Below are 13811 nucleotides of genomic sequence, written 5' to 3' on the forward strand. Positions count from 1 at the left end.
TTTTGAAGCAAAACCCTACATATAGCTGTGATTTTATATATCATGATGTACAACATTGTAAATACATACAGAATTGCTTCTAGCCACTGCAATTCTCAAATTAAATGCATCCAGGAAGTGTGAAATGAATAAGTAAAACTATATAAATATCAAAATGTACTAGACCCATCCTTATTTTAATCGTAAACTGTATTCTCTACCCTAGCAGGGGTTTTAATCAATGAATGCAGATAGCAACCATATTCCCATCCCAGATATAAGTTACAACAGCACAGGCCTCTTGATCTACCCATCTTCTTCCCCAAGAATCAACGACTTTAAGGGCATGAGCAGACATTCTCAGATGATCCACAAATGCTCCGAGTGGATGGTGACAAAGAGAATGTCATTAGTCTGGATCATAATGTCGTCAAGATCCCTGTCTGGTTCGAACAGAGACAAGAGCAATCTGGTTCAGTGAGCTCCCTTTTCACCAGACGTTTGTCACGATTGATCATTAACTTAACAAGCGGTAACTTCAAAGAGACCTGTCGCCAGATTTCTTTAACTGTACCATTTGGGTCCTCATATTCAAAGTAATGCTTCACCTGGTGCCACAAATTTCAAGAGTACATATGTAAAACATTTCGTTCTACAAAACAAAAAGGTCCAAACGTGCAAAATCAAAGGGTTTCTTTATGTTTGATTAGATATTAAAGAGTCCACATTAAGTAAAGCATGAAACACTTGAAGTAAATCCAGGAAAGATAACATGGAGGAACAAGCAACACAGCAACCTATCCCAAACAGACCATAATAATATGGTTTACATGCAAGGAACTATTTCCGGAATCACCTAGCTGTTCTAGCCGCCAATATTTTCTCCACTTCATGACTAAATCGCTGACCTAAAGCATTAGAACTAGCAATTAGATGAGTCAAGTACCTACCGAGCTCATCTATGTTTCCAAATAAACAATATTCTTTTTGAGAATGATTCAGCTGATATGAGATAGCTGAACTTCTACTGGAGAAAAGAGAAGAGGATGCAGCTGGAAAAAGAATTTCTTGTAATGTAATTTGAGGATAAGATATTCTTTCTCCTTTCTTGTGTGTGTGTTGGTGGGTGGGTTGGGATACGTTCAAACAGCTTCAGCTTAACTAAGGAAGTTTCCATATATTGGCACCATTTTTCACAGTGTTCAGAGGAAAGATCAGGAAACACTTAATGAAGAACTAGTACAAGAAAATGATAAATTAAAACTAAAAAAATTATCAAACCTGTTGAAGCTACATTTGGCTCACACGAATTATATTTTATAGTATCTATTGCTTATGATTTCCTAGCGTTTGACCTAGATCTGAACCTGAACAACATGATCTTTGTCTGTTTGTCTCTTGAAGCAATGCCCAAAACAAACTAATTTTATAACTTGAGAACAAAAACTGCATCCATTTTGCAGATTTGAGCAATAGAGGAGACCAACTTGAGATGCAGAAATCACAATATCAAAGATTTCAGTGATCCAACAGGTAAAGAATATCTATGTAGACGGTGGAACGTAAGAAACATTCATCGATCCTTGCTCATTTGCTTCTTTGTTGTCCCTGTCAAAAATCTTGCAGATCCTGCTTAAACCTTGAAGCATTTGTCAAGGCTCCTATTAGACATATTTGAACAAGATAGTAACCTTTTGAGAAATGCAAAAGGGAAAACACACACACACACACCTTTTTTTTTAACCTCTTAGAGTAAATCAGTAGACAGTATATCTATTGGTTTTACCATTCGTCAATAATAGCAAAAAGAGGGGGAAAAAAACTCCACATACTTGCTTATGTACAAAGTATGCAATGAATGTATGACTCCAATTTGCAAATTTATTTTCTGGCTATAACAGGATGCAGGAACCAGAATTATGTACTAGTAAATACCTTTTTCAGCTCCCGTTGGAATTCCAAAATCCTCTTCATGCTTACTTTCCTGAGCTTTTTAACCAAGAACCCCGGCTTCACAGCTATGTTAGTGTCTACAAAAACTGCAATTTTCCTGTAGTCTATAACATCCTCAAATGGCAATTCAATGTAATCACTGATGATTACAGGGACACACAAGCTCACAATAGCATCAAAAAGGCGGCAAGCTGATGGAGTATCACCAGCTGGATGCAGACAAAATTTTGAAGTGTGCATCCCTTTTCTTGCCTCACGACGGCTCTCCCTAGATTGTGCACCATGTTTTATGATGACATCTTCTTCTTTCTCAAGTAATTGAAAAAGCAAATCACGAATCTTTCCCCCCTGAAACATTAGCAAACAAGCTCTATGTAAATAACTATGAAACGATGATGTGCATTGGGTGCAGGCAGCAGGGAAACACGCATAACATGCAAATAAAACTATAGGAGTGTAGTGATGCCATTTGTCTTTTCTAATTTTGCTGGTAGTATAGCGACACCAATTTCATAAAATAAAAAAAATGCATCCTAACAGAAAATTTAGTGGTACCATTCTGCAAACGAGGTATCTTAAGGGAAAAAGTTAATCTTGTAAAGAAGATGGACCTTGGGTCTAACTCAACCCAAAAAGATAGCTAATGAGATGAGGGTTATTGGCATACTTCACCTGGTTAGTACCTATAAGTCTTGCTTAACGATGAACAATTTGTATGTACAAAGTCACTCTACTTGCAGCAGATGCTTTATGTGGAAAGAGAGCAACGATGACAGTCATCTATTCTTATAATCTATGTGGTATGTTGCTGTGCGGCGTTGGAACTTGAACAATAACTTAGGAGTCTGATGGACACTACCAAAGACTACAAGGGATTTTCCCAGGTGCTCGACAAGGAAGGGCATAAACAGAGCAGTGAAGAGAAAATGGAAGAACATCCCATCTTGTATTGGGTTGGATTTTACTGAGAGAAAGAAACCACAGATATTTTCTTGTTGTTTTTTTAATGACAGTGGTGTCGGACCAGCGTGCGTGCATCACGAATAATTCCACCGGATACTTGCTACCGCCCACCATCACAAGTACTGGGTGATTCTGCCCACCAAAGCTTGACAGATGGGAAGCAATCACGGATTTGAACCTGATGGGTCTCCACCCACTTCATGACTACTAAGAAACACCTTGGATGCGAAATCAAAGATGTTTCAAGGGCAGGATAGAATCCATCCTTAATGTTAAGTACAATTGCATACTTCTACTAGCTCTTTGTGTAGATAGGAATATGTAAATGATGTAGTCATGTAGATAGACTCCTAGATTTTATCAATTCTTACAAGCTTAAAGAAGGAAAAGTTCATCAAAAGTATATCTATCAACACCACCTTGCTATAAAGTTCTTTCTTATTCAAAGAAAGAAAGAAATTTTGAATTTGTTCCTATGTTTCGTAATTCCGGAGATGGAAATGAAGTATGTCTTACTTAGAAAAAAAAATGCAGAAAATCTTAGTTCCTTCAAGCGTTGTTGCTTTCTAGACTTTACTCTGGATAGATAACAGATACATACTTGTATCTATTAAAATGCATCTTTTCTTCTAGTCAGCACATCATAAGACACAACCAGGGCTAATGAATATTATATCAGAAACAAGATGATGTAATACCAAATTATGAAACTTTTCCTATCACTTACCTCCTTTCTGTATCGATTGCCCATGAAGAAGAGCAAGGAATTCCGATTTTCAACGCCAATATCCCCAGTGTATGTATTAATCCGATGTGAGTAGGGCAAGATGACATCCTTAACGAGAGATGCCTGATTACGACTCAGCCTTCCAAAATCAGAAACTAACAGCACCCCGTTCTTCACCCTATCCACAACCTTGTATAAAGCATTAGGATCCTGGCATATAAACACGTGATCCCAGCCATTGTTCCTTTTCCAATACCCCTGCTGCTCCAACCATTCAATTAAAGACTCCTGCAACATGCATTATGCAATCATATGCCATTTTTACGGAATTTAAATCCGAACCACAACGGTATACACAGAATGACAGAAACATATGCATATCTGGATTTAACAAGCATGAGTAGACGATCATCCTCTTTTTCTTTTTCTTTTTTTCATTACAAAGTTGTCCAACCTAACTTGTGTGCACATCAACTAACACATCGAGTGCCGCCCAGTACAGGTACCACATAATTCTACCAGTCAACACAGGTATCAAATAATTCTAATCTCTAATGTTTATCTAGATGGGAAAAAAAAAGCCACCTAGCGTTGCCTCAGCTGGCATCCAGTCATCTGCTCACAAGGTTGTCTCACCGGGCTCTTTGACAGCTAAGCCACCCCCTTGGGGGCTGGGGCTGAGAACCATAATTCTCAATAAGAATTTGCAGCAAACAAATCAAAGGTGTATTAACCAATGTTTTCCAATGTGGACATGTTTAGAAGCTCAACCAGAAAATCCTAGCAACACATTGTTCAGCTAATAAAGGGAGTCCTCTAGAATAACAAGTGATAGATTATTTAAAACACAATTTACCGATGTAACTAAATAAACAAGTATGGACTAACAAAAACACAACCTAGACAAAAAAATATCAAAACTTTAACTGGAAATGCAAAACAATGCAATACCAGAAACATGAAGAAAATCCAACAAATAAACATAAAAGGGACCAAGTAAGCTGCATTAAACTCAAAAGTACTGCTAGCATGTCAATCCTAGTTACTAGAACAGACAATATTCGACAATTTTCACAGCTGAAAAAATAAGACTAAAAGAGTTACAAGTCCAAATTTGTAACTTGATCACACCACATTGCAAAAAATCTCACAAAAGACGCACGAAAAGCCATCGTTCTATCCCCGATCGCTTAAAAAACAGAACTTCCACAGCAAATAACACTAATTTTTTACCTGCATTTCCTCATCACTATACACAGGCCTATCCCCATTTGCACCAACAACACTATTCGATCTAATCGGATTCGCCACAAGACTCAATGACGAAAAAAACGGAACATAGAACAAATCAGCTTCCTCCGGGTCCATAACCCGGGTCACAGCCGACCCGACCCGATCACGACCCGACCCGTTCAGGTCAGAAAACAAATACCACTCAGCAGAATGCTGATTTCCAGGATACTTAAGCAACAAATCATCACTTTGTTTTACCCCACCCCTTGCCAATGCATAGCTCTCAATAACCCCATATGTAAACTTTCTTGGCAAATCATACATGTAGATTTTCACGGATTTTGCACCAGGGGTATTTTGGGTATTTGAGGTTCTGGTGCTTAAGCTGATGGTGGTTACATTGTTTGGTGGTGGGTTAGTTGAGAAGATGAAGGTGTTTAAGAAAGCGTATAAAGCTAAGATGGTGAATAGAGTAGTGGCAAGTGTGAGAGTTGGTTTGAGAGTTAGTTTTCTAGGCATTTTGTTGTTTGGGGTTAAGGATTTGGTGATGGAAGGAGGTGGAGGTGGAGGTGGAGGTGATCTGAGTTTGGGTCTTGGATTCATTGATTGTTCACCAAGGGAACCATGGGGAATGTGTAATATTGTTTCAAGAATGAGAAATATCATTAATTAATAGGGTTTGGGCATAACTTCAATTGTATTTTGTTAATTAATAATTCAGTATTATCTTGAAACGGAAATTTTAAAGTTGGAACTTGTTTGAAAAGTATTTAACGTAAAATAATGATCCTAACGCACAAAACTTTTTAATTATTTTTTTCTACTTCAATTTAATTATTCTTTTTTTGCTTTTATTAAAACCAAGTATTATTCAAATGATCTTCCAAATTTACATTTGGTTTATGTTGTTTTGGGGTTTGGATCTCCTTCGCTAAACATAGTATTGATCGACGAGACGCGTGGAGTTTAATGATAGGCTGGAAATTTGGAGACAAACCTTAGAATCGAAAGGTTTCAGGTTAAGCAGCATTAAAACAAAGTATCTGGAGTGCAAGTTTAGTGACGTAATGCATGAGGAGGAGGTGGAAGTGAAGATCGATACGCAAGTCATATCCAAGAGAGGAAGTTTCAAATATATTGGGTATATAAGTCAAGGGAACGAAGAGATTAATGATGATGTCGCTCGTTCGTATTGGATCGGGGTGGGTGAAATGACGGCTTACGTTCGAGCTACTGTGTGATAAGAATGTGTCACCGATGCTAAAAGTAAGTTCTACATAGTGATGGTTAGATCTACATTGTTTTATGGGATAGAGTGCTGACCAGTCAAGAACGCACACGTTCAGAAGATGAAGGTAGCAAAGATGATGATGCTTAGATGAACGTGCGGACATACTAGAAAAGATAGAATTAAGAACAAAGCTATGCAGGACAAGGTGGGAGTGACCTCCATGGCGGACAAGATAAAGGAACCGAAGTTAAGGTGGTTCGGGCATGTGAAGAGGTGTAAAGAGGCGTGAGAGGTTGGCTATAGCGGAATTTAGGAGAGGTAGGCCAAAGAAGAACTGGGGAAGGTGATTAGACAGGAGATCACACATCTTCAGCTTACTGAGGACATGACCCTAGATAGGAAGGTACGGAGGTCCAGAATTAGAGTAGTAGGTAGCCGAGTGTTGTAGTACTTTTACTGGTAGAGGCAGGGGCTCGCCTTTTCATATTCTCCTTATTTAGGAGTAGTATTATCTAGTATTTGCATAATATCTTATTCTTTAATTTTTACTACTACTTGTTAACCCATTTGCTTTGTTTATCTTGCTATTTTAATTTGTTGCATTTCTTTTGAACCGAGGGTCTAGAGAGAACAACCTTTCTACCCCGCAAAGGTAGGGGTAAGGTATGCGTTCATGCTATCCCTCCCAGACTCTACTTGTAGAACTACACTGGATATATTGTTGTTGTTGTTGGATCTCCTCCGGTTAAAAACTTTCCAGTAAATGTCAATGCACTTCAAACAAATTAGAAAAATTAATCAAAATAGCCACTCGACCACTTAAACTAAAAATAGAAGATGAATGTAATATATAATATATGACATAATGTCTCTGTAATGGTATATAATCAATCAATGTATAATTTATGTATACGAAAGGTAAACTTAAAATATACAGACACTATTTTGGTTACTGAGAGAAGGGTCTGCGAATGGTAGAAAGGTAAAAGAAAGGTGATGGAAGGGATCAAAAGGGAGGGAGTTAATTTTTCTTGAATTTCTTTTACTCCTCTTTGATTGGGTTGCGTGTTTTTCGTTTTCTCTGCGGCTAATGGTAGCATTTTCCATATCAACAATCTTGAAGCGTTGAAGGAAACGACGATGATTCTATAAGCTAAATATGGTAATATGGCGTATATAATTCAAGAAATTGGCATTAAAAAAAACTTGTAAACAACTACAGAAAATAGGTCCTATGAGTATACAATTATCAGCCAACCAAAATGGCTGGCAAACAATTCCTAGAACTTGGAGAAACATTAGCATTATGAATTTCGATACAGTTCGGAGCCCACTTGTGTGATATGATCCTTTAACAATGCTTGCCGCAAATTGGCTAAATCTGACGTGAATCTCACAATTGTATTCAGTTTTGGGGATTCAGCATGTTTTTTTACGACTGTGGTAGTATGTGAATGTAACACTCCGTAAATCCGGATTAGGTATGAATGTACCAAATGAGTATTAACATGACATTTCAGCCATATGAAGTCCCATCGGATTGGGTTTGGGTGAAAGTTGTTGTTGTGGAATCAAGACGAATAGTAAGGTGCATAAAATTCGATAGAATCGACTAAGTTTTCGATAGGTCTGTCTTCTATCATAATTTCATGAAAATATGTTGAGAATTTGAGAAAACTTAATACATGAAAGTTGTAGCCCTTTGAAATACCTTTCCAATGATATATAGTGGAGCCCAAACAGAACTCTGTGCTGGGAGCTATGCCTGTTTTACCAAACGTTGCCAGAATGACCTAGCACCCCGCGCAGCGCGCCACGCCAAATTTCCAGGAAAACTAAAATTTTGACATCGTTAAAAAATGCACCATGCGCGACGCGGGCCGCGGCGCCCCACGCGCCACGCCAGGCCATTTTATGCCTAAAGCGATTTTCAACATATGTATTTTGCCCGAGGACACAGTCTCATGTATACGTATACTTGGCCGAGGCCATTGACTGACGCACTTACTTGGCCAAGGTCACTGATTTGTCCACTTATATAGGGCCAAGGCCCCACATATGATTAACTCAGTTAAAACAGGTAAATTCTTATTCAGTACGATGCAGGAGTACCTATTACTTTACTTCTCTTATTTAGTTTAGTTATCAGTTTCAATTTCAATTCAGATGATATTACCTATTTATTGATTTGGGCTGCCCTTTCCCGAGCACCCACCACAGGTTCTTTCCTTCGGCTTGCTTTACATACCCGAGTTGCAATTCAAATGTCCGGTTGCGTCACTTTTGCGGGGGCACATCGCGATTTCAAGAACGACGCATTGGCTCGCTAGGATCTCCAGTATTAGCTGATTGGCGAGCCCAGTTCTTTTGAGGCCTTATCATTTATTTACGAAATCTTTATAGTAGTTATAGATATAATTCAAGATGCATGGAGCCTTATCCGGCAAAAAGTCTTTATAGTACTTAGAAAGAGGCTTCATATACTATATTAGCAGCTAGACAGAGTCACATGCTTTTATGTTAGCCTTGTTGGCTACAGTATTTATCTTTAAGACTTTGTTCAGTATTCCGCACTTTCAATTATTTATTCATTCAGACTTTCAGTATATTTAGTTTATTTTTCCGCATTAACAATGTTATGATATCACATGTTCATTCGAATCTGACTTGGTTCGCTCGATCACATGTAGTCAGGCACCGGATACCGTGTTACATCCAAGCCCAGGTTCGGAGCGTGACAATGAACCAACTCGCACTTACTTGCTAGCTCCCATCAGCACAAGTATCGAGCAACTCTACCAACCAAAGCTTAGGTTGAGGGAAAAAATCACCTAGTGTTTTTTGTCGCGATGGGGAATTCAGTGTTTAATGCATCAATCTTTATGGTTGTAGTAAACTGGGAGAACCAAATGTAGCTACTCCAAGAAAGAGTTTCAGAAACTAATAAATCATGCAAAACAGGTATTCAGCATAGCACCTATCCAACAGAAGCAACTAAGGGCATTCTGGAGAAGGAAAACAGTCGGAATACTTCACAGCAATCATGCAATGAAGAAAAATATCTCGAGCCATTCATAAAATATACTTGAATCACATCTAACATTAATAGTGCTTTAACAACGGCACGCCACAGAAGTTGAGCATCAGTTTACATGCCATGTTACATCAATACAGAGAAATGGAAAACTTGCAACACAACCAAGCTTGATTCTAACCCGGAGGCCATTTCAGCTGTCTCCCGCCAAGTACGTGCAAGTGAAGATGGTATACAGATTGACCTATACAAGAGAAAGAGAAACAATTAGTAATTACTTCAGTAAGTACTATCAAACTTTTTTCAACTCCTAAAAGATGCATATGAGAAATAGCATTGTATTCATTGTTGATACAAAATTCCCACTTTAGCAGTTATTTGGAGGAGAGGGGGAGTATTTGAAGGAAGATAAGACTTACATGCAGAGGGACCACTATTAATGACAACTCGAAAACCATCTACAATGCCTTCTTTCTCCGCTACTATCTTGGCAGCATGAAGTAGGTGACCCAATATATCTTCATGTCTTTGTTCAGCCTTCAAAGATTGGAACAGAACCAGTTGCAAGGCATCAATTACCAGAGGAATTGGCATGGAGATGAACATAAAAATAAGAAAACAGAAGGCACAACAGCAAATTGACTTTTTCGAGGGACAACTGCTAGATTGCTAACTTATAAAGTTTTTCATGGCCCCTAGATTCCACTCTTTCCCTAAATACTCCTATTCTTTATCTTTTTTTTGGTAAAGTAAACAAATTTCATTAGAAAAGGCATCAAGTAGATGTAAAGTTACAGAGAGAAACCTAAGCTTCAAACATAGCGCTGCATGAAGCTAGATTGGTGAGCAAAAACCTGTGCAAACAGTCTAAACCTATGCTCCCTTAGAAACTCTGCGAAATAAGAGTCAAGGAGCCAACAAAATCCAAAAAGTTATCAACACTGTTCACAGGAGTATGGAAAAGCCAACTAAACAAACTAACTAAGCAGATTCCTTTCAAAGAACTGATGGGAGTTGATTTTCCATCAAAGCATCTATTGTTTTTTTCTTTCCAAATACACCAGAAGATGGCTGCTGGGATCATTCTCCAGATCCTTTTGATGGATTTGTCAACTCTCCATAATATCCAGGTTTCAAAAGCATCTTTAATAGAAGAAGGCATAACCCAACTAAGACCAAACAATGAGAAAAGAAGTGCCAGACAGCAGCAGTCACTGGGCAGTGCAAAAATAGGTGATTCACAGTCTCATTGGTCTGATAGCATAGATGGCATCTGTTGATAAGAATACTCCTATTCTTTATCCGTAATCATCATTGTCAAACAAGCGCTTTTCATATAAAAGTGCTATAACTTCGTAATATCATGCAAAATACAATGCAAGATGACCACCTTTTACATCCAAATATGTGCTTGCCTTAACCAACAGGACTCTGCAGATTCAATTATAGGGGCAAGAACCACTATGAAGAGTGCTACCAAGTTGTGGAGATATTGTGGTCATCTATTTCCACTGCGGGATAAACAATTTAGATGAGACTATCACACCCCCAAATTTTAGTGGATAATTTGTGCTATACCAAAAGTCAAGATACACATTCCTTGAAACTAGGCATGAAAAGCTAGATTACATACCAAAGCGATAATAATATCAGAAAAATAGCTAAAGGGAAGGAAGAAAAAACACCTTTCCAAGCTCTGTTAGTCCATCTCTTGACTTCGGGATAACAAGCACATGAACAGGAGCTTGAGGATTGATATCACGAAAAGCAAGAACCTTTTGATCCTCATATACCACAGAGGCAGGTATCTCCTTTGCAATGATTTTATCAAATCTGAATGAAGCAAAAAAAATTGATCAGAATGCAGTAAGCCTAATTGATCATTCAGTCACCATATCTGACAGAAAGTATGCAAGTCAAACTGTGGATGTTCAAGTCAAATTTAGTACTACGAAACAATAGCTTAAGCAGCTTGTCTAATTAACCATGATCAGTTTAATCATTTTTTCTCAGGGAATGCAATCAAGGAACATATAAACAAACGCTTGTTGCCTTGTAAAAATTCAAATGTCCAATTAACTTCAAATCTTCCCTTTTTCTCTGTAAGATCAAAGATTTTTTTTTTTTTTTTTTTTTTTTTTTTTGGGGGGGAAACTGGTACTATTTAATTAGGATCAAAGTGAAAGCTACATAAATTAGGTGATCTACAGTACAATACATATTGGATGGAACAGTTGGAGCCAAATATGAGGTAACATCTTGACAGAAACTGCACGATGATATTCAATGAGAATTCAAGTAATTATTTCAAAAGTCAGGATATCATATTACTATGTAGGTCATATCCTTCTCAAAAGTAGACATCTATTCTTAGAGATGCATTATTAGTTATCATCTACCATTAAGTAAGCAGGAAATTTCATGGGAAACAAATAGTAGATGTTGTAGTAATCAGCCTTTTCATTTTCGCTGACTGCTAAGTGCCATAAAAACCCTATGTACCAATGCATCTGATTCCAAAATCTAAACTCCAATTCTTAAGGAGATATACACTGGGAAGAGGATTTGTGAATTGAGAAATGCAAGTAAAAAGGATGTGTCCAAAAGAAAAACACAATGTACACAAAAAGATGCAGAGTTCAAAATAATTGTACCACAACTAACAATTTTTTTGTGCCAATGACTTTGATGTTTTAGTCAAAAGATAACCTTACAGTGTGATTCTTCTTCAATAATTACCCCAGCAGTAATAATTTAAAGGTCTTCTATTTCCCGTAAGCAACACTTAAATTCTATAATCAATCAGAAAAAGAAGATATAACCGATATAAACACTGTTAATTTATTTCAAGCTTTGACAATCTAAACTCAATCAAGTAATAGAACTACAAAACATTCAATCAACAGGAAAATAGTACATGGTTGTAGCTCCAGTATCAGCATTTACAGCAGCACTCCTGGCAGCTGCTTCCTCATCATGTGCAGCAGCTACATAAGACCTGTCTTTACAAAAAGAAACAAATCACAATAAGAAATTTGAAGAGGAACTCTGTGAGCAGAAAAAGAGGATCCTAAATTACAAATATTTCTATAAGTAAGCTCCTGATTCACATTTGTTTTGATCAAACGTAGAAAACGCTTATCATAACCGACACATTGAAGTCTGGCTTGTAGCCTCAGTTACAGCTTCAAAATAAGAGACAAAGCCAACTATGACGGGAATGTGTATTCAGATAAAACTGACACGACTACAATCACCTATGATGCATTTATGAAGTAAAAGAGAAGCAAACAGGAAAAAGCATTCCACTTTGAAATGAAAACAAAAAAGACTCAGACTACCAGGAACAGTAATCATCTCTCAACGAAGATGACAAATTCTAGGGGTTCAGTAGCTCCACCACAGTGTACAATCTCAGACAACCGTCACAAGAACTTACATTCAGATGACAAAAGAAATGTATGAAATCACTTGCTAGGATTAATACATCAGTAGTCAGGGACGGAGCTAGAGTGTGGCACACGAGTTTGGCCGAACCCAGTAGCTTACATTTCCAAACCCTTTATTTTTCTTAAAAAATCCATTGAATATGTCCAGATTATTAATTTAAAACCCAGAAACTTACAAAAAAAAAAACTAGAATCCCGAACCCATAAACTTCAAATCTTGGCTCCGCCTATGTCATTAGTGCTCACTGCTCCGTCCCCGTTTTTATAAAAGCCCTTTTGTTTTAGAACCCATAGCAACACTAACTGTCAGGTACTTAAAATTCATCAAATTATCCAAAATTTAAATTTGACGTGTTGTTTTATCTATCAAATCAACTTCCAACCATCACTTAAATAGGTTTTTCAACTATCACTAATATAATTTACTAGCCAAACTAAAAAAAAAATATAAAAAAAATTAAATAAATTAAAACTTTAAGCTCCGTATGCAGTCAAATCATCATATAAGGGAGTAATAACAAATTCAGTGAGAAGGATTAATCAGACTGAAAGAACCCCACATTGCAGAAGCAAGTCAAAAATGATAGATTCCTCGACAAACAAGACCAAGTTAAAGGTACAGTGTATCCAGCACCCACCAAGAACAACATATTAGCAATATCTGTTTAATCAAATATGGATATTGGAACCGGTAAATTCATGTTTTTCTTGAGAAATTTACAAACCTGTGAGAATGAAGTGGATAACGCCAAGTGGGCAAAATTCTTGGTATGGAATTTGATGCCTTTATGAAACCCAAAGCTTTCACTATAGGAGGACCTCTGCAAATATGGAAAATTCACATTTTTCAATGAGTAGATAGGCAAAAAGGATGAAAATGTGAGTTACTGTACCGTAAAAGTGAGAGAGAGCTCATAGCAGCCATGGGAGTGACGAAAAATGAAAATGATGTAATTTGTTGGTCTCATGGAGGAAATAAAGAAAAGCAACGGGTCATTTGGTACACGGTATAAATTTATTGTTTTGCTAAACAAAGTATAAAATGAAGCCCACATTTAAAATACCTCACTCAATCCCATTAATCTTAGCATTATTTTATACCACCTTTTATATGGGATAAATTTATCCCAAAAATATAATCCTAGGATTATAATATCGTGATAATTCTATCCGCGTAGGGTCTCTAAGCAATTTGCATAAAATAATATATAAATTTCTTCATAAATTATAAATGTGTTAGCT

The 13811-nt window shown here is 37.2% G+C and overlaps 2 protein-coding genes across 2 annotated transcripts; both read right to left on the reverse strand.

The window, feature by feature from the left end:
- LOC132040762 (probable arabinosyltransferase ARAD1) lies at nt 1–5552 on the reverse strand. Its single transcript, XM_059431437.1, has 4 exons — nt 4856–5552; nt 3623–3910; nt 1915–2280; nt 1–587 (listed from the first exon to the last, which is right to left on the reverse strand). The coding sequence occupies exons 1-4, from the start codon at nt 5519–5521 to the stop codon at nt 399–401; spliced, it is 1509 nt and encodes a 502-aa protein (XP_059287420.1). The 5' UTR covers nt 5522–5552; the 3' UTR covers nt 1–398.
- Nucleotides 5553–9110: 3558 nt separating this feature from the next.
- Nucleotides 9111–13572, reverse strand: LOC132040770 (14 kDa zinc-binding protein-like). Its single transcript, XM_059431448.1, has 6 exons — nt 13463–13572; nt 13295–13390; nt 12038–12118; nt 10806–10953; nt 9540–9657; nt 9111–9364 (listed from the first exon to the last, which is right to left on the reverse strand). Exons 1-6 carry the CDS (start codon nt 13492–13494, stop codon nt 9297–9299), a joined length of 543 nt encoding a protein of 180 aa, XP_059287431.1. The 5' UTR covers nt 13495–13572; the 3' UTR covers nt 9111–9296.
- Between the last annotated feature and the right edge of the window lie 239 nt (nt 13573–13811).

Source organism: Lycium ferocissimum, chromosome 2 (genome assembly GCF_029784015.1).
Source record: "Lycium ferocissimum isolate CSIRO_LF1 chromosome 2, AGI_CSIRO_Lferr_CH_V1, whole genome shotgun sequence".
Lineage (NCBI taxonomy): Eukaryota > Viridiplantae > Streptophyta > Magnoliopsida > Solanales > Solanaceae > Lycium > Lycium ferocissimum.